The sequence below is a fragment of the Mustela nigripes genome, chromosome 3, assembly GCF_022355385.1.
Source record: "Mustela nigripes isolate SB6536 chromosome 3, MUSNIG.SB6536, whole genome shotgun sequence".
In the NCBI taxonomy this organism is placed as follows: Eukaryota; Metazoa; Chordata; class Mammalia; order Carnivora; family Mustelidae; genus Mustela; species Mustela nigripes.
The window spans coordinates 122,070,498-122,092,335 of NC_081559.1; the positions used below are offsets into that span (position 1 = coordinate 122,070,498).

General features: G+C 37.1%; 1 protein-coding gene across 1 annotated transcript; it reads left to right on the forward strand.

Moving 5' to 3' along the window:
• Nucleotides 1-693: 693 nt before the first annotated feature.
• On the forward strand, nucleotides 694-10,648 carry RP1 (RP1 axonemal microtubule associated). Its single transcript, XM_059392855.1, has 3 exons — nucleotides 694-1,320; nucleotides 2,208-2,379; nucleotides 4,559-10,648. Exons 1-3 carry the CDS (start codon nucleotides 694-696, stop codon nucleotides 10,204-10,206), a joined length of 6,447 nt encoding a protein of 2,148 aa, XP_059248838.1. The 3' UTR covers nucleotides 10,207-10,648.
• Nucleotides 10,649-21,838: the final 11,190 nt, after the last annotated feature.

Below are 21,838 nucleotides of genomic sequence, written 5' to 3' on the forward strand. Positions count from 1 at the left end.
CCCTTTTTCCTTGACTGCCAGGACATGCAGAACTAAATGGATCAACTGCAAAACTCTTACTTTTCTCATTGGATGGCTTTTGATATGTATCTTTTGATATTTTTTAATTGTTCAAATACCTATTAATTTTTAAGATCACAAAATTCAGCAATGTCTAAGAAACAAATATTTATCCATCGCTTAGTCATTCAGTGATAATTACCATCAACATTAGGGCTATATATACTTTAGGATTTTTTTCCATTAGTATCGTAAATATGTATATACTGGCAATGGCATGGCATACATATGTTGTAAACTGCTTTTTCACTTAGTAATAGATTAGGATCATTTTTACGACACCAGTAAATACAGACTTATATTGTCATGTTTAATGGTTGCATAGCTTCCCGGTGCATGGGCGTATACAATATAATTTATTTAACAATACCTTTATTCGTGTCTTTAGATTGTTTTTATCTTTGAACTGTGAATACCTTTATTTGTTTCATTTATGTCTTTTTATTGTAAACCCCTTAAAATTATCATTCAAAATAGGTGAGAATAACCAATGAATAAATGAATGAATGAAACGCTAGGAATAGCCAAGATATCTACAACTGTAATAAGATTGCAGTTGCATTGTCGTGTATTCTTTATAGTACTGTCATTGCAGAGATGAATAATTTTCCTCCCCTCTAGTTCTCAGTCAAAATGAGCGAAACTTCGTCCACTAGTATTTCCATGATTCATCGGACTTCTTCTGAAGGTCAAGTTCCTTCCCCGCGCCACCTGAGCATCATGCATCCTGTTGTGGCCAAAAAGATCAGCTTCTACAAGAGCGGAGACCCGCAATTTGGCGGGGTCAGGGTGGTGGTCAACCCTCGTTCCTTCAAGACATTTGATGCTTTGCTGGATAACTTGTCAAGGAAGGTGCCCTTACCTTTTGGGGTGAGGAACATCAGCACCCCGCGGGGAAGACACAGCATCACACGCCTGGAGGAGCTAGAGGACGGCGAGTCCTACTTGTGCTCCCACCGCAGGAAGGTGCAGCCAGTGGATCTCGACAAGGCCCGCCGGCGCCCACGACCCTGGCACAGCAGCCGGGCCATCAGTGTGCAAGCGCACCAAGCCCCTCCAACCGCTGCAGCTGCCACTGCTGCTCCCGGCATGCTGCGTGCCCCACGAAAGCTCTTGGTTTTTAGAAATGGCGACCCGAAGATGAGGCGTGTGGTGGTTATGAACAGGAGAGTCACGCAGAGCTTCCAGGCGTTTCTGCAGCACCTGACGGAGGTCATGCGGTTCCCGGTGACCAAGCTGTACGCTACAGACGGAAGGAAGGTGAGTGTCCCGGGGGTTGTTCATGTCGGAGTTCGCCTTGTGTGGGACATAGGTGGAGGCCCCAGAGAAAGGAGGGTTTTGTGCGCGCACGTGCGCGTGTGTGTCTGTGTGCGTTCCCACCCTCGCGGGAGGGCACTGGCTCACCTGGGTGGGTGGCCCCACTGTTCTCTGGTCAGAATCTGAAGAAACCACTTCCATGAGGGGCTCTTTTTAATCTCAGACTCCCTTCCCCTTTCTCCTTCTTTAGCCGCAAGTTGTATAATGTGTTGGCACAGAATGCAATCGTGACAATATTTCCAGAAAAGTCACGGCCAAGAGTGATATTGTTAGGTAGAGAAAGCATTTTTTTTTTTTTTTTCCCCTTGCCATCCATGCTGGAGGGTTGGTAGGGGAGCAGAGGAGACCTTCCCCTGCAGCTGTCAGTGTCGCTACTAGGCCCTTTCTCAGCTGGCTCAGGGTGGACGTTTGGCTACTGCTGGATATTTTGGTGGGGAAGGCAGAGGCAGAACTGCATACCTTTTAAAGATTCCTTTAGTTAGGGCAGAAGACATCTCTCTTCAGATAGTGTACAGGTTGAGTCAAGATGTTGGTCTAGTCATCCCCACCTTGATACTGGTAACTTCCTATACATTATTGGTGCCTAAGGAACACTTGGTGATTATCCCTTTCAAAACCTGAAGATTGTTGAGTTGATTCCACTCGCTATAAATAATATATGGAAAGGGGGTACTTGGCTGGCTCAGTCCATCTGACTTAGTTTTGAGACCCATGTTGGGTGTAGAAATTATTTTAAAAAATAATAATAAAATTAAAAAAAATTACTGTATGGAAAGAACAAAAACGTCATGTTGCTCATGTAAGGACCTTAACTCTTTGGTTTCTTCTAGGTTCCCAGTCTCCAAGCTATGATCCTTAGCTCTGGAGCTGTGGTGGCAGCAGGAAGAGAGCCATTTAAACCAGGAAATTATGACATCCAGAAGTACTTGCATTCTGCAAGATTACCAGGGATCTCTCATCATGTATACGCCAAGGGAAGTGCTAGGTCAGAAAGCAGAAAGAGTAAGTCCCTTAAATATGTAGCTTTTATTTTTAGCCCTGAGTTGTGGGTTTTGTTTTGTTTTGTTTTTAACCACAAGATGAAAGAAAGAAAACCCAATCCATGCTAAGTGGCCAGTCCTTCGTCACATGAGAGAAAAAGAGGGGATCAAAAACATTTTTAAAAAAAATTTTAAAAGATTTTATCTTATTCATTCAAGAGTGAGGAAGAGCACAGCATGGGAAAGGCAGAGGGAGAGGGAGAAGCAGACTCCCCACTGAACAAGGTGCCCAATGCAGGGCTCGATTTCAGAACCCTGAGATCATGACCTGAGCTGAAGGTAGAGGCTCAACCATCTGAGCCACCCAGGCGCCTGACTGAAAACATTCTCAGCTGGAATTGGTTATATGTATAGTTGGAAAGAGTTAAAGAGATTGTAGGGTTGTTTTTTTTTTTTTTTTTTTTTTTTAGATTTTTTCAGACCAATCAGTGATTAAATTGAGGGGGTAAGCCTTTATTTGTGTATGTGGAGGGCATACAATACCTAGATAAGAAATAAAAATACCAGCATTTCTTGATTTGGAGAAGAATTCTATGGAATTTGTATAAGTGACATCTGGTAGTTATATGGTTTTCTCCAAATAGTACCATGCAGCATCAAAGCTGAGCTCAGCAGGTTAGTTGAGTGTGTTTTAAAAATCTCTAAGTACGTATGACTCCACTTTCTGAAGTTCTTTCAGTAAAAATCACAGCCCTTGGATCCTTTTTTTTTCTTTATTAAAAAAATTCATGTAGTCAGTTCATGCTGGTTAATAATAATCTATGTTGATAAATCCTTAGGCAATGCTGCACAGTATAGCATAATCCTTTGTGTAGGTGAGAAGGAGGGCTTGTTGATGCCCGAGAGTGTAGGATGGGCTGTAAGTTCTCTATGCAGGCACGGTTAATCATATTATTCATTGTGCTCAATATTTTAATCTCATTATTCATTGTGTGCAGTTTTTTAGCCCTATGCTGAGGAATTGATTGCCACTTATACTTAAATTTTGGTTTTTATGTAGACATGGAATAATAAGCTCTTTAAGTAGTATTAATCCCTCTACTTATTGCTAAAGTGGGTGAAACTCATCTATTATGGATATATTCAATAGATATCTATCTACTAATGTTTCTGTTCTGTAGGCATTAGCTGCCAAATATCTGTTAAGCATATGGTAGTACTGTTTCACTGTGTACATATTACTAAAATGATTTTATTATTTTGTGTGTTATAGGTTGTGAATATGATTTTTGATGGTGTTAGGGAGTCTGAGGGCTCTGTTAAATTTCACTTTAAAAAATTTTAAGAGAGCCCTTTTCATTTGTGATTTTGGTAAATGCATGCCAAAAATAAGAGAAAATATTTCCAGATTTATTCTCTAAAATGTTGAAGGTATTTAACTGATGCCAAGCACACACAAATCTATACAAACTACTAATAAGAATTTGATTGAGTTTAAGAGGCTTGAGTACTGAAGTTATCTTTAGAGACACACAGTAAAACTATAACTAGATAGATTGGTCTGTTGTCTAGCTCTGTTCTCTTTTGTGCTCTCTATTAAATCAAATGTAATAATTATACAAAGTGAATGCAAAATTAGTAATTACTCAATTAATGTTGACTTCTAAATAAATTCTAAAAATGTTTTAACTTTCATAATGTAAGTATCTCTTAGATATACACAGACAGAAAAATGAATTTCACTGTAAATTATTACTCATTTTGTTTGCATAGGTAAGCAGCACTTAGTTAGACTCCAGTTTCAGTACTGGTAAACAAAACAACAAAATAAAATCCCACAAAAATCTTTTTATTTTTGCTAGAATCATTAGCAATTTCTACTTCCCTCATTAAAATTGCCTGATTAAACTCAAGAAAATTATAATTCTGTGAATCTCATTATTGAAGTAAGATTGTAGATTCTCTTTTTGAGAATAGCTTATAGAAGTGTATCAGATATTATAGTGAATTCAAGTAACCAATGAATACATAGAGGTGAGAAACATGTTAATAATATCTTACTATGAAATTCAGAAAATATGAAATTTTCATACTAATTTTTTTCCTTTTCTTTTTTTGCTGCCTCTTCTATTGGATATTTATAACTTCTCTATCTTCTACATTTTGATGTGGGGCATCTTTTACTCTCAAAATCTTGAAAGTGAAGACACATGTGCCTTCAAGCCCAAAGTCCCAGATTTATTCTGTTTCTTCTGACAAAATGCATAATAATGATTGCTACTCAGACCAGTCTTTTGCTTCTGAAAATTACTTGGCCTTAGAAAAAAATGATTCTCAGAATTTATTGATATATCCCTCTGAAGATGATATTGAGAAATCGATTATTTTTAATCAAGATGGTACCATGACAGTTGAGATGAAAGTTCGATTTAAGATAAAACAGGAGGAAACCATAAAATGGACCACTGTCAGTAGAGCTAGTCTTTCTCATAACAATGAAAAGAGTGAGGTAGGTGGTTTTCTAGGAAGAACAGATGATCGGTTTTCTGGTTTAAAAATTGCAGCATGCTCATTGTCTGCAGATGTCTCATCTCTGGAGAAAGACAATAATCAAGAGGGCAGTTTGGCAGAGGACATAAATACTCAAATGACAGATCAAGAGACTGAAACTTGCCCTTCTGCTAGTTGGCAGAATGCTGCTATGGACACAAACACCAACCAGGAGACCAAGGATCAAGCAAAGCATCATTTTTATAGACCCCCTACACCTGGACCAAGGAGAGTGAGACAAAAGAAATCTGTGAGGGGGAGTGTGACCTTAGTATCTGAAACTGAAGTTCAAGAGGAAGTGATCTATAGTGAAGAGAAGGAGGATGGGGAAAACAAATCTGAGTATCATATGTTCACACATTCTTGCAGTAAAATGTCATCAGTATCTAACAAACCAGTGCTTGTTCAGATCGATAACATTGAACAGATGGAGTCATCTTTAGAAAGAAAAAAGGAAAGCAAGCTGCTCAAGTCAGGTGCAATACGTGCTGGTATTGTAGAAATAACAAGTCAGAAGATGTTAGAGATGTCTCATAATAATGGCTTACCACAGACTTTATCAGAAAACTCAATTGTGGAGGAAGGTATAGTTGATAGTGTAACGTCAGACAACAAAACTAGTATCAAAAAATTAAGACCTTGTGGTAACACCAGTGACAGATGCAGTCCTGCTTTAGCAGATACGACTCATTCTTTAAGTAACAACTGTGGAGCTGACAGAACTATTTCTGAGACCCCAGCTTCAGTAGGGCCTTCCACTGCCACCATAAGAATTGACAGAGTGATTAATGAGTTTGCTCAGTGTGGTGTAACAAAATTTCCAGCAAATGAAAAGCAGAGTTCATCATCTGTTGCCAGCAAAAAGAAGATGAAATCTCAGCAACAAACAATAAATTCCAGTTATCAGGATGGGAAGATTGCAACCCAAAGAATTCTTAGTAGGAGTGAAAAAATTAACACAAGAGGTAGAATTGCACAGGGAATCATATTGAGGGATTCAGACAGTTCCCTTAAAGAGGGAATACTGTGTGAGGAAGACCGCCACATAAGTGATATGGTAATTGAATCAAATTATTGTTGTTCCAAAAGTAATCTCAATCCCATGAATTCCAAGAATTTCCATGTAAATAAATTAAATGCTCTTCAGAATCCTAGGAAGTTTCAAGGACTTTTAGCAAAAAGGAAGTCCAGACCAGTAAGTTTAGGAGGATCTACAAAAAGAGAAATTGGTCAAGACAATAAGATATTTCCCCATAATGAGCTTTGGTGTTGCAAAAATAATTTTGAAGATCAAAATTTATTTTATCTGTTTAACTTCCTTGAGCAAAAACCCAGTGCTGTTTGTGGACCACAGGCTCAAGCAGAAATAGCATCTTGGTATTTGAGAGGAATGACCAAGAAAAGTTTAGTTTCAAAAGTTAATAATTCACACATAACTTTAAAAACTCAGAAAAAACAAAAAGGGGATAAGTTGAAATCAGGTACTGCTGTAAGTAAACATGTTACAACCAGGGCAAAATCCTTAGCTTCTTTAAGAAAAGCTGTTTTGCCTGAGAATATTAGCCATCATTCAGTTCAAAATTATATACAGAGATGGTTGCAGAGCATAAATCCACATTCATCTTTGCAACCTAGAAAATCAGCTCCAACATACAAAAAGGAAAGGAATGTGGTAAGTTGTAACAGCAATGGTTTTGTAAGAACTAATTCACACACAAGTTCTGGAAAAGGAAATAATTTTGTTAGGGAAAGAAATAAGCACATAACTAAAAGTGCCAGTTTGACAGAAAATCTAGGCAAAAGGATAGGTAAATCTTTTGACAAAGATAATAGTGACAACCTTTCCAAAGATCTGGGTGAGAATGAGAATGAATCTCTGAATGATGCTTGCTTGTTTCCCTTGCATGAAAATTGTGCTTTGTCACAGTCAGCTATCAGTGATCATAATACTAAAATCCAGGTATGTGCTGAAAAATTAGGACCAGAGGTAAGCCTTATTTATGAAGAAATAAACCTAGCTACAAAAAGGCGCAGCGTAGAAGCTGCTATTCAAGTAGATTTTATGGAAGAAGACACTTCAAAAGACCTTTTACCAGTCTTGCTGCTTCGCCAATTGCAAGCTTTAGTTCCTAGTATTCATAAGACTCAGAATGGAATTATTCAAATGCCAGGTTCACTTGAAGATGTTCCTTTCCCTTCCCCAATATATAAGTCATATACTAATGTCCTTCTAGCTTGGCTTCTGGTGCTGACCTTAAAGGGAAGTATAACTAACTTCTGCCAAGGTGATGCTCACAAGACTAGCAACAGAGCTTCAGAAATACGTGGATTATTGGAGATTCTAAAGCATACTGCCATCACAGAGGAAGCTGATGATTTGAAGGCTGCTGTTGCCAATTTAGTGGAATCAACCACAAATGACTTTGGACTCACTGAGGGAGAACATGATATAGTTTCAGGAGGACTTTCTGCAAATTGTTCCACATTCAACATTCAGAGAGTTCCTAAGTGTATTGAAAATGAAAAAACACAGAAAATATCCTTTTTACATGGAGGCTTCTCTGGCAGTGAGGGCTGTGGCCCTGAAGTCTGTGTTTCAGAGTTGACTTGTTCTTCATGTAAGATGTGCACTGTGAATAAGACCTATCCTCCAAAAGAGACTTGTAACCTCAGTGACAATTTTTGCCCTAGTGATGGCTCTACCACTGATCAGACCTCAATGAATAAGGCTTGTTTCCTAGGAGAGGTCTGTTCACTTACTGATGCTCTGTCTTCCCATAAAGCTTGTACTCATGATGAAAACCATAGTTATGAGACAACTTGCCCAGTTGATGAGACCTATATTCCCCAAAAAGCCTGCAATACCAGTAACTTTTTAAATTCCAAAGAAAACACATGTGCTGATAATTTGGAATTGACTGAAGAATTAGAAAGGATTGATGAAGTTCAGAAAGATATAAATATTTTGGCAGACCCTGGGTGCAAGCATAGCTTTAATATATTGATGTCACATCAAAATACCAACAGTTTAAATCACTGTGGCTTTCCCATAAATGAAACTGAACCAGAATTTGATAAGGAACATAGTTCTGAGGCTGAATTTAAAATTTTTTCATTAAAGAAATTTCAGGGTAAAAATGCATCTACATCTTCTGATAAGGAAGACTCAAAGACTTCTGAAGAACCAGGCTCAATAACCAGTAGCATGACATCAAGTGAAAGAAACATTTCAGAACTGGAATCATTTGAAGAATTAGAAAACCAGGACACTAATCTCTTTCATACAAAGGTAAATGCAGGAGAGCCAGCCACTGAAGAATTGATCCAAAAAGAGTTAGAGGCTAGTAAAAATTCAGAATTGATAGAAGTCTCCAGTGGGAATATTACAGAAGAAGAAAAAAGAAATGATGTAATTTGCGAGGCAATCAGTAGGAGGTCAGCAACACCACCATGTTTAGTGTTTTGCTATGATTCTAAGCAAAATGTTGAAAGGGAGCTCAATGAAGGAAAAAGTAAAATGAGAGTAAAAATGATGGTGAAACATATGGAAATTGGAAGTTATTCAGAGTCCTCTCTTGATTTTAAAAACTGTTTCACAAGACCAGTGACTTCTGATGGGTCAGAATTTAGACTAGGCAGTGAGAGTGAGCAGCCATATAAAACATCCAGTGATGGCCCCAGTGGTGGTTGTGAGGAGATTGCTGAAGAAAAAAAATACAATAAAGGATTTGTTAAAAGGACAGTAGAAAAGCTTTATGGGAAAGGAGAAGTTATTAAACCATCTTTTTTTTCTGGGTCTGTGCACAGATCTCAGGTTTGTCCTTATAACTCTATGGAATTTCAGTGTGCTAGGAAAGATGGTCTTTATGATTCCGAAGGTCAGTCATTTGGGTCTTCTGAACAGGTCTCTAGTAGTTCATTTATGTTACAGAAATTTCCAGAAGAAGATCAAGATAAATGTGATGTGAGGGCCAGTTATCACGAGGGAGACATAGGACCTGGTACAAAACAAAATAATTATAAAAGAATTGTTAGAGATATAGAGGAAGGGGTCGTGATTGATAAAGGAAAATGGCTCCTGAAAGAAAATCATTTGTTAAGATTATCATCTCCTGAAAATTCTGGCTTATATGGCAATGAAGATACCACATCAGTGGATACTCTACTTAATAACGGCAATGAGGTACCATATTCACATTTTGGAAATTTGGCTCCAGGCCCAAACATGGCTGAGCTATCCTCTTCAGAACTGGAAGAACTGACTCAACCCCTTGAACTAAAATGCAGTTATTTTAACATGCCTCATTGTAGTGACTCTGAGCCTTTTGGTGAGGATTTGCTAGATGTTCAAAATAAAACTTCTGCCAAGGAGATAATGCCAGATCATCATGCAGAAGAGAAGGCTAGTCATAAGTCAGGAAGAGTAGGCACATCAGTCACTCGGGTTTTTACGTTTGCTGGTAACAAAGTCCATCCTGTCTCTGATGATACTATTAAAAACCAGCCATTGCCTATTAATAATGTAATTCGTGGTGCACTTCAGGAAGGTGACTCTCTGGATAAGCTCTATGCTATTTGTGGCCAGCATTGCCCTATACTAACTGTTACCATCAAACCTATAAATGAGGAAGACCGAGGATTTGTATATTGCAAAGATTCTGATTTTGAAAATTTCTTGGGTCTCCATTTATGGATGAAAATACACCCACATTTACTGCAGTCAGATAAGACCATGTTCAGAGATGAGAACAAAAAAGTAAGGGGTAGAAAAACATTTATTGATAATGCCAATGATGATACAGTTGATCAGCTTTATTTTAATAATACATTTGACTTGATAGATAAAAGAAAATTAAGAAAATTAAGAGGAATTAACTCCATGAGCTTAAAGGAAGAAAACAATTTAAAGAAATTTCAATCATATTTAAAGAAGAAGTTTTGTGTGAATTTCTTGCACATATCATTGTTGGTTGTGGATGATGTGAATTCAAATACACAGGGTGGCACCAATAAGACAAATGAAATCTTTGAAGTAGTTGATGAGAATAACAACTTACTAAATTACAGATTTCAGAATTCATTAACAAATCTCAACCAAATAGTAAGAGAAAACAACAACTATCATTTCTCTTTTGAAATGCAGGATCAAACCTGCCTATTTTACCAAGTTGAGACATCCTTAAATATTAGCAATAGCAATGTACTAGAAATATTTTATATATTTGAGGATGAAAACCTTTTTTTGGGGGAAGAAGAAAGCCAATTTGATCTTGAAAACAGTGATGAACAAGATTTATAATATTAATATCAGTAAACCTTTTTAAATCAATGTGTTTTTTCCTCATAATGAGGTGAAACACATGGGATGGATATAGACTAACTTCTAAAAAATTTCACACTTTAAAATGAGCTTCTTCTAGAAAGTTTGTATGTGGATAATTTGCTTTGACTTTCATTATTCTGCTGATCTTCATTTTTTCCAAAAACTAAAGACTCAGTTTTTATTCTCTTACTTTTGAAATTTCTGTATTTTTTTCCCGAACATATGTAATTTTCCTAGAATTGTGATTTTTTTTTTTAGGACATCATAAAAGCCCTAAGGACAGGAATTCTATCTTTTTCTCTCTCTTTTTATGTTGTTCACTTTAACACAAAATGTGTACTGATGAATAAATGGAATAGACATAGTCTCAAAGTGTATATCATTTATTAATTTTAACTCTGATTTAATAAAGATATGAAGCTAAGATCTCCACAACAATCTCTTAAGTTTCTTGTTCCAAATGTTTTGACTCTAGTTTCCTCAGAACATCTATCCAATAAACTCAATAAGCATTTCCAAGGGACAAGATCCATTTTCCGTCATGATTTAAAAAAAAAATGCTTTACTACTATGCTCCCTCTCTAGTACTTTGCCTAGAAATCGTACTCTTTAAACAGCAATAAAATGTCAAGAAATTCAAATAGGTCAGGAAAAAAAAAAAAAAGGAAAAACTTAAGGCATGCTCTGTGAAGAGCATGGAATCATTTAACTTGGGAACAAAAATTTAAAATTTAAAATTCTCAAAATTGAAGAATTGTTGTGAAGAGGAACTTGACATATTTTTTTTATGTTCAACTTCTATCGTGGCTGGCGTGACAAATCGACCAGGAACATGAGGGTAAGAGGATGAAGAAAAGAAGTTAAGAGACAAAGAGATGGGGGAAGGAGGAGCACTGAGGAGGATGTCCAACAGTGCTAAGTTTATTCAAAGCATTAAGGCCATATATATAGTGATAGGAAAAGCAATACACCTGTGTCTAGTTAAACAATAAGAATTTTCACATTTAACTATAAGCAGACCTCGTGATGCCAAATGGCTGATGCCAATACAATTGTTCTGTATTTGATACGGCAAACCTGAAAGTAATTTATGAGCAGTACCAGGGCAGCAAGGACCAGCAACGAACTTTTGACCCAACCGAATTGTTCTCATTTGTTTAGCAAGCATGTGGGAAGTCACGTAGGCGAGCGCACAACGCATAGCACAGACCCTTTCTCAGTGCTACTCAACTTTTCCGTCCTAAACCTCTGTTAGGTTATTCGGACTTTAAAGGAGGCACAAGTCAGGGCCTGGTTTGGTTCTCCTCTCAAGCCTTATTGCGGCCTCCCACAAACTTCATTGAAAAAATTTAATTAGATATAAAGAAATACATATTACCTAGAAAGATAAATAAATTTGATTAGACTGTAAATTGCCTTTTTTGAATACTTGTGGTATTTTGCCTGGGATTTATCCAGGGAACATTTTAAGATTCCTTCTACTTCATGACTATCTTACAGACTATATTGATGGTATAGAAACACATAGAAACACATAAAACATTGAAGTCTATATCTCTTGTCTGGAAAGAACTTAAAGTAGAACAGTTAATGTTTTTTTGGAGCCATATATGGAGGTACTAAAACAACTTAAATATGGTATTAACTAAAGGTAACTAATCACGTAAAAAAACACCTTTGGCTACAGTTTAGCATGAGTCATAAATTCATAAATTATGAGTTGCTATTTATTTCACCAGATGAAGACTTACCTCTATGTAGAGTATGCTTTTTCTACATTAAGTGATATGCTTTTCTCATTGAAAAATAGTTTGCCTCATATCAGGGAGATGCAACATGGAGGCTTAAGTGGGTAGAAGAAGAATAAATGAAACAAGATGGGATTGGGAGGGAGACAAACCATAAGTGACTCTTAATCTCACAAAACAAACTGAGGGTTGCCGGGGGGAGGGGGTTTGGGAGAAGGGGGTGGGATTATGGACATTGGGGAGGGTATGTGATTTGGTGAGTGCTGTGAGGTGTGTAAACCGGGTGATTCACAGACCTGTACCCCTGGGGATAAAAATATATGTTTATAAAAAATAAAAAATTAAAAAAAAAAAAGAAAAATAGTTTGCCATGTTATGTAAACATCTATAATGACCAGTGAGAGTTTTGTTGAAATAAAGGGCTAAAATTATGAAGAAATAAGAGGAAAGGGGGAATTAATTTTGTGCCTACTTTATAATAGGTCTGTGGTAGTCTTACAGATCTAGTAAATGTAATCCTTCCTCATAAAAGGTACTGTGCATTTGGCTTTCCTATTCTCCCTTTTTAAAGGAAGGGAGGTAAAGTACTTTCATCAGTGGTGCACAGTAGTACCACAGTCAGAATTTGAAATCAGACCTTTGTGCTTGAAACTCAGTGTTATTTTTATTACACCTTATTCTTTTTGTGTGAGGAAAAAGTGATAAAATATTTAAAAACCTGGGCACCTGCATGACAAGGTCAGTTAAGTGTCTGACTCTTGATTTCAACTCAGGTGATGACCTCAGGATTGTGAGATTAAATTAATTAAATGATTAAATAAATTTAAATAAAATGAAATTCTCTCCTTCTCTCTCTGTCCTTCATCTGTTTCTATCTCTCCCTCTAAAATTTTCTCGTTATGTTTGTACTTATATTTATATTCTATATATTTTAAAAAATTCAAAAAATTAGTGCTCTCCACAGAGAAGAGAGAGAAGGAAATTAATTTGAAAAGAGAATGATATTTAGATATATCAAGGAGGTTGGGGAAATCACAACAGCCAGGAGCTTATAGGAAAGTGTGGCATGTAGCATATAGTTTTTTTTTAGCAATTATAATACATATGTTACATTAATACAATAACACTGCTAGGTGGCCCAGATGATATTGGGAAAAAGAAATTGAGAGTGTGACATGTGAATTATTAATTCATGACTGTGTAATGTACTTATTTAAGATGAATGGGTTCATATGGATTGGATTCTGAGATTTGCATTCACATCTTATATCATCTTTCTATTCCAATGCTAGCATATTACTTGGGACATGGTTAGCACCTAGTAAATATGTGTTGAATGGTTACCCTTTATTATCTTCAAATACATATGGGGAGTTATGCAAAGATGCTGACCGATATAACTAAGTTTTTAGTATTTTATGAAGCAATATTTCAATCATTTAAAAGTTCTTTGAAAGATTTTTTCACTTATTTTTATTTTTTTAGTGTTCCAAGATTCATTGTTTATGCACCACAGCTCATGCTCCATGCAATACGTGCCCTCCTTAATACCCACCATCAGGCTCACCTAACCTCCCAGCCCCCTTCTCTCCAAGACCCTTAGTTTGTTTCTCAGAGTCCACAGTCTCTCATGCTTCATCTCCCTCTCTGATTTCTCCCAATTCACTTTTCCTTTCCTTCTCCTATTGTCCTCCATGTTATTCCTCATGCTCCACAAGTAAGTGAAACCATATAATAATTGACTCTATTTGCTTGACTTACTTGATTACTCAACATAATCTCCTCCAGTCCTATCCATGTTGATACAAAAGTTGGCTATTCATCCTTTCTGATGGAGGCATAATATTCCAATGTATATATCGACCATATTTTCTTTATCCATTTGTCTTTTGAAGGGCATCTTGGCTCTTTCCATGTTTAAAGATTGTGGCCATTGCTGCTATGAACATTGGGGTGCATATGGCCCTTCTTTTCACTACATCTATATATTTGGGGTAAATACCCAATAGAGCAATTGTAGGGTGATAGGGTAGCTCTATTTTTAGTTTCTTAAGGAATTTCCACATTGTTTTCCAAAATGGCTGCACCAACTTGCATTCCCACCAACAGTGTAAGAGGGTTCCCCTTTCTCCACATCCTCTCCAACACTTGTTGTTTACTGTCTTTTTAATTGGCATTCTAACTGGTATAAGGTGGTATCTCAATGTAGTTTTATTTTTATTTATTTATTGTATTAACATATAATATATTATTTGGCCCAGGGATACAGGTCTCTGAATCATCAGGCTTACACATTTCACAGCACTCATCATAGCACATACCCTCCCCAATGTCCATAACCCAGCCACCAAATCCCTACCCCACCACTCCCCAGCAACCCTCAGTTTGTTCCCTGACATTAAAAGTCTCATGGTTTTTCAACCATCCTGATCCCAACTTGTTTATTTTTTCCTTACCTCTCCCTGAAAACCCCCACTCTGCCTCTCAAATCAGAGAGATTATATTATAATTGTCTTTCTTTGATTGTCTTATTTCGCTTAGCATAATATCCTCTAGTTCCATCTATGTCATTGAAAATGGCAAGATTTCATTTCCTTCATTGGCTGCATAGTATTCCATTGTATGTATATGCCACTTCTTTATGCATTCATCTGTTGATGGACATCTAGGTTCTTTATGTAGTTTGGCTATTGTGGACATTGCTGCTAAAAAAATTTGGGTGCATGTTCCCCTGTGAATCACTACATTTTTATCTTTAGTGTGAATACCAAGTAGTGTGATTGCTGGGTCATAGGGTAGCTCTATTTTCAACTTTTTGAGGAACCTCCATACTGTTTTCTAGAGTGGCTGCACCAGCTTGCATTCTCACCAACAGTGTAGGAGGGTTCCCCTTTCTCCGCATCCTCCCCAGCATCTGTCATTTCCTGACTTGTTCATTTTAGCCATTCTGACTGGCGTGAGATGGCATCTCAATGTGGTTTTGATGTGTATTTCCCTGAAGCCAAGTGATGTGGAACAGTTTTTCATGTGTCTGTTGGCCATCTGCATGTCCTCTTTGCAGAAGTATCTGTTCATGTCTTCTGCCCCTTTCTTGATTGGAGTATTTGTTCTTTGGGTGTGGAGTTTGATAAGTTCTGTATAGATTTTGGATACTAGCACTTTATCTGCTATGTCATCTGTGAATCTCTTCTCCCATTCTGCCAGTTATCTTTTGGTTTTGTTGACTGTTTCCTTTGCTGTGCAAAAGCTTTTGATCTTGATGAAGTAACAATAGTTCATTTTTACCCTTGCATCTCTTGCCTTTGGCGATGTTTCTAGGAAGAAGTTGCTGTGGCTGAGGTCAAAGAAGTGACTGCCTATGTTCTCCTCATGGATCTTAATGGATTACCATCTCACATTGAGGTCATTCATTCATTTTGAGTCTATTTTTGTGTGTAGTATAAGGAAATGGTCCAGTTTCATTCTTCTGCATGTGGCTGTCCAATTTTCCCAACATCATTTGTTGAAGAGACTGTCCTTTTTCCATTGGACATTCTTTCCTGCTTTGTTAAGATTAGCTGACCACAAAGTTGAGGGTCTATTTCTGGGCTCTCTAATCTGTTCCATTGATTTGTATGTCAGTTTTTGTGCCAGTAACATACTGTCTTGATGATTACAGCTTTGTAATAGAGCCTGAGATCTGGAATTGTGATGCCACCAACTTTGGATTTCTTTTTAAACATTATTCTGGCTACTCAGGATCTTTTCTGGTTCCATATAAATTTTAGGGTTATATGTTATGTCTATTTGAAAAAAAGTGATGGTATTTTGATAAGGATTGTGTTAAATGTGTAGATTGCTTTAGGTATCATAGACATTTTCACAATATTTGTTCTTCCAGTCCATGAGCATGGAATGTATTTCCATTTCTTTGTGTCTTCCTCAATTTCTTTCACGAGTACTTTATAGTTTTCTGAGTACAGATTCTTTGCCTCTTTGGTTAGTTTTATTCTTAGGTATCTTATGGTTTTGGGTGCAATGATAAATGGGATCAACTCCTTAATTTCTCCTTCTTCTGTCTTGTTAGTGTATAGAAATGCAACTGATTTCTGTGCATTGATTTTATATCCTGACACTTTTTTTTTGTCTGATTGCTGAGGCTAGGACTTCTAGTACTATGTTGAATAGCGGTGGTGATAGTGGACAGCGCTGCCATGTTCCTGACCTTAGGGGAAAGCTCTCAGGTTTTCCCCATTGAGAAAGGTACTTGCTGTGGGTTTTTCATAAACAGCTTTGATGATATTGAGGTATGTACCCTCTATCCCTACATTTTGAAGAGTTTTGATCAAGAAAGGATGCTGTACTTTGTCAAATGTTTTTCCAGCACCTATTGAGAGTATCATGTCGTTCTAGTCCTTTCTTTTATTAACGTATTGTATCACATTGATTGATATGCAAAAGTTGAACACACCTTGCAGCCCAGGAATAAATCCCACTTGATTGTGGTGAATAATTCTCTTAATGTACTGTTGGTTCTTATTGGCTAGTATTTTGATGATAATTTTTGCATCTGTATTCATCAAGAATATTGGTCTGTAATTCTCCTTTTTGATGGGGTCTTTGGTTTTGGGATCAAGGTAATTCTGGTCTCATAAGGTGAATTTGGAAGTTTTCCTTCCATTTCTATTTTTTGGAGCAGTTTCAGGAGAATAGGTTTTAATTTTTCTTTAAATGTTTGGTAGAATTCCCTAGGAGGTCATCTGGCCCTGGGCTCTTATTTGTTGGGAGATTTTTGATGTCTGCTTCAATTTCCTTACTGGTTATGGGTCTGTTCAGGTTTTCTATTTCTTCCTGGTTCAGTTTTGGTAGTTTATATGTCTCTATAAATGCATCCATTTCTTCCAGATTGTCAAATTTGCTGGCATATAGTTGTTCATAATATGTTTTTATAATTGTTTGTATTTTTTTGGTGCTGGCTGTGATCTTTCCTCTTTCATTCATGATTTTATTTATTTGGGTCCTTTCTCTTTTCTTTTTGATAAGTCTGGCCAGGGGTTTATAAATCTTATTAATTCTTTCAAAGAACCAGCTCCTAGTTTCATTGATTTGTTCTACTGTTCTTTTGGTTTCTACTTCATTGATACCTGCTCTGATCTTTATTATTTCTCTTCTCCTGTTGGGTTTAGAATTTTTCCTGTTCTTTCTCCAACTCCTCTAGGAGAAGGGTTATGTTGTATACTTGTGACCATTCCTGTTTCTTGAGAAAGGCTTGTATTGCTATATACTTTTCTCTCAGGACTGCCTTTGCTGTGTCCCAAAGATTTTGAACAGTTGTGTTGTGTTTTCATTTTCATTTGTTTCCATGAGTTTTCAAATTCTTCTTTAATTTCCTAGAAGTCCCATGCATTCTTTAATAGAATACTCTTTAACCTCCAAGTATTTGAGTTCTTTCCAACTTTCCTCTTGTAATTGAGTTCTAGTTTCAGATCATTTGTATGGTCTGAAAATATGCAGGGAATGATCCTAATCTCTTGGTATGGGTTAAGGCCTTATTTGTAATCCAGGATGTGATCTATTCTGGGGAATGTTCCATGTGCTATAGAAAAGAATGTGTATTCTGTTGCTTTGGGATGGAATGTCCTGAATATATCTGTGATGTCCATCTGGTCCAGTGTGTCATTTAAAGCCTTTATTTCCTTGTTGATCTTTTCTTGCATGATCTGTCCATTTCAGTGAGGGGGGGGTGTTAAAGTCCTCTACTATTGTATTTGTTGATGGATTCTTTAATTTTTTTATTAATTGGTTTATATAATTGGCTGCTACTATGATAGGGATGTAGTTGATTAAAATTGTTAGATCTTGTTGGACAACCGTTTAAGTATGATAAAGTGTCTTTTCTCATCTCTTATTATAGTCTTTGGCTTAAAATCTAACCCCAGATTTCTTTTGATTTCCATTAGCATGTCAAATTGTTTTCAGCACCTCACTTTAAATCTGGAGGTGTCTTTGAGTCTAAAATTAGTTTCTTGTAGATAGTATATCAATGGATGTTGTTTTTGTTCATTCTGATACCCTATATCTTTTGACTGGGGCATTTAGCCCTTTTACATTCAGGGTAACTACTGAAAGATATGAATTTAGTGCCATTGTATTGCCTGTAAGGTGATTGTTACTGTATATTGTCTCTTTTCTTTTTTGGTCTGTTACTTTTAGGCTCTCTCTTTGCTTAGAGGGCCCCTTTTAATATTTCCTGTGGGGCTAGTTTGGTGTTTGCAAATTCTTTTAATTTTTGTTTGTCCTGGAAGCTTTTTATCTCTCTTTCTATTTTAAACAATACCTAGCTGGATATAGTATTCTTGGCTGCATATTTTTCTCGTTTAGTGCTCTGAATGTATCATAACAGTCCTTTCTGGCCTGCCATGTCTCTGTGGATGAGTGTGCTGCCGATCTAATATTTCTACCATTGTATGTTACAGACCTCTCCTCCTGAGCTGCTTTTAGGATTTTCTCTTTCTCACTAAGACTTTGAAGTTTTACTATTAGATGATGGGGGGTGGATCTATTTTTATTGATTTCAAGTATGATTCTCTGTGCCTCCTGGATTTTGATGCTTATTTCCTTTGCCATATTAGGGAAATTCTCTACTATAATTTGTTCTAATGTACCTTCTGCCCCCCTCTCTCTCTGTCTTGTCTTCTCCTGGGATCCCAATTATTCTAATATTGTTTGATCTTAAGATATCACTTATCTCTCAAATTCTTCCCTCATGGTCCAGTAGTTGTCTTTCTTTTGCTCAGCTTCTTTATTCTCCATCATTTGGTCTTCTATATCACTAATGCTCTCTTATGCCTCATTTATCCTAGCAGTAAGAACCTCCATTTTTTATTGCACCTTTTTAATGGCTTTTTTGATTTCAACCTGTTAGATTTTAGTTCGTTTCCCCAGAAAGTGATTTTATTTATCCAGAAATGGATTCTCTCATATCTTCCATGCTTTATTCAAGCCCAGCTAGCACCTTGATAATCATCGTTCTGAATTCTAGTTTTGGTATATTACTAATGTCTATATTGATTAGGTTCCTAGGTGTCAGTACTGCCTCTTGTTCTTTTTTTTGATGGTGAGTTTTTCTACCTTGTCATCTTATCCAGATAAGAATAGATGAAGGAGAGAACAAAATACTAAAAGGCTGGCAAAGACCCCAGAACAATATACACTAACCAAATCAGAAAAGACCCCAAACCAGGGGGAGTAAAATGAAGAAAAAAATATAAAAAAATACAAAAATTATATATACATATATATTCTATTGGTGAATAGAGCAGTGCCACCACTTGATTTTGGGTGTATTCTGGCCTCTTAGAAGAAATTACCTCTCAAATTTTAAAGAAAGAAAAACATATGTATACAAAAATACAGGTATGAATGAAGAAGGGATGGAATATGACTATAAAAATGAAAATTAAAAAAAAATTCTAAAAAAGCAATTGCTAAGATAAGTTGGTTGTAAAAATAATAAAATTAAAGAAAGTTAAAAAAAGAGAAGAGAATGTGATCAGGCTGGAGACTTGAACAAAGCCATACATTAGATTTAGGGCATATTTTGATCTATTAGAGGAAATTATATCCCTAAATTTTAAAGGAAAAAACTGTATATGTATACCAAAAATAAGGTTAAATACAATAAAGGAATAAAATATGAGTATAACAGTGAAAACTTTTAAAGAGTTAAAAAAAGGTATTGATAAAATAGTTAAAAACCATTAAAAGAGGAAAGAGGAAAAGTTAAAACAAAAGTAGAATTAAAAAATTTAGCTTTGAAAGACTAAATGGGAGAAAAGCCATGAATTCTGTGTATTGCTTTCCCCTAGCTTTGGAGTTCTGCAGTTCTCACAGATCAGTAAACTTGGTCATGGCTGGATGTTCTTGCTGTCTTTTGGGGGAGGGGCCTGTTACAGTGATTCTCAAATGTCTTTGCCAGAGGCAGAATTGCACTGCCCTTGCCTGGGGCCAGGCTAAGTAATCTGCTTGGGTTTGCTCTGCGGAGCTTTTGTTCCTTAAACCCTTTCCATAGAGCTTTAGAGGACAGGAGCGAAAATGGCAGCCTCCCAATCTCTGGCTGGAGGGAGCCAAGAGCTCAGGGCCCCACAGAGCAGTGCACTCTCAGAGAAAAGCATTCAATCCTCCCATATCCCTGTCTCTGGCTGCACTTTGAGCTCACCCAGCCTGTGACTGAGTGTTTCTATCTCTCATGCATGGCTCTGTTCGGATTCTTGAAACCCAGGACATTTCTGACTCCTGTGCCACACCTCCCAGAGGAGGAAGGAGGGGGTCTCTCTGGATCTACCACTTGTGGGGTCTCTGCTCGAAGAGCAGTGACCTGACTGTGCCTCGGATCACTGTTTAAGGTAAGCCTGAGGTGAGAGTGCACCCCTTGGCTTTGTCTCTATAGCCGGCTTCCCTGCTCTGATACCTGGAAGCTCTCCACTTATGCACCCCTTAGTCCTTCTGTGACCCCGCAGGTCCCGAGACCACATTGTCCTCACAAGGGTTCCACCTCTGCTTAGCCTCTGGAGCGACATCCCTCAGTGGAGCAGACTATCAAAAGTTCTGATTTTGTGCTCCACTGCTCTCTCACTTGCCAGGACTGGCCCCTCCCTATGTGATCTATCTTCCAATTGTTCTGTATTCATTCCTCTGCACATCCTACCTTCTGGAAAGTGGTCAATTTTCTGTTCCTAGAAGTACTGCTCTTCTTCTCTTCTATGTCCTGTTGAGTTTGTAGGTGTTCAGAATGGTTTGATAACTATCTAGCTGAAGTGCTGGGACCTAATGATATTTCAGTCTCTTACTCCTCTGCCATCTTGCTCTCAATGTCATTTTGACTTGAATCTCCCTGATGGCTAATGATGATGAACATTTTTTCATGGGTCTGTTAGCCATTGTATGTCTTCTTTGGAGAAATGTCTGTTCATGTCTTCTGCCCATTTTTTGACATGATTGTCTGTTTTTTTGGGTGTTGAGTTTCAGGAGTTCTTTATAGAGCTTAGATATCAGCCTTTTGTAGTGTCATTTGCAAATATCTTCTCCCGTTCTGTGGGTTGCCTCTTTGTTGTGTTAACTATTTCCTTTGCTGTGCAGAAAATTTTGATTTTAATAAAGTCCTAAAAGTTCATTTTCACTTTTGTTTCCTTTGCCTCTGGAGACATATCTTGAAAGAAGTTGCTGTGGCTGATGTTGAAGAGGTTACTGTCTATGTTCTCCTCTAGGATTTTGATAGATTTCTGCCTCACATTGAGGTCTTTTATCCATTTTGAGTTTATCTTTGTGTATGGTGTAAGAGAATGGTCAAGTTTTATTCTTCTATACATAGCTGTTCAATTTTTACAGCACCATTTATTGAAGAGACTGTCTTTTTCCCACTGGATATTTTTTCCTGCTTTGTTGAAGATTATTTGACCATAGAATTGAGGATTCATATCTGGACTCTCTACTCTGTTCCACTGGTCTATGTGTCTGTTTTTGTGCCTGTACTGTGCTGTCTTGGTGATCACAGCTTTGTAGTAAAACATGAAATCAGGCAGCATGATGCCTCCAGCTTTGTTTTTATTTTTCAAAATTTCCTTAGCAATTTAAGGTCTTTTCTGGTTCTATACAAATACAAATTTTCGGATTGATTGTTCCAGCACTTTGTAAAATGCCAGTGGAATTTTGACTGGGATGTGTAGATTGCTCTGGGCAGTATAGACATCTTAACAATGTTTATTCTTCTGATTCATGAGCATGGATTGCTTTTTCATCTTTTTGTGTCTTCTTCAATTTCTTTCATGAGTGTTCTGTAGTTCCTTGAGTACAGATCCTTTATCTCTTTGGTTAGGCTTATT

Bases quoted from the DNA above. Each gene is read 5' to 3' on its own strand.
- RP1 (XM_059392855.1), top strand. From the start codon at position 694: ATGAGCGAAACTTCGTCCACTAGTATTTCCATGATTCATCGGACTTCT. The intron at 1,321-2,207 runs GTGAGTGTCCCG...GGTTTCTTCTAG, and splicing joins ACGCTACAGACGGAAGGAAG to GTTCCCAGTCTCCAAGCTAT. The intron at 2,380-4,558 runs GTAAGTCCCTTA...AAATCTTGAAAG, and splicing joins TAGGTCAGAAAGCAGAAAGA to TGAAGACACATGTGCCTTCA.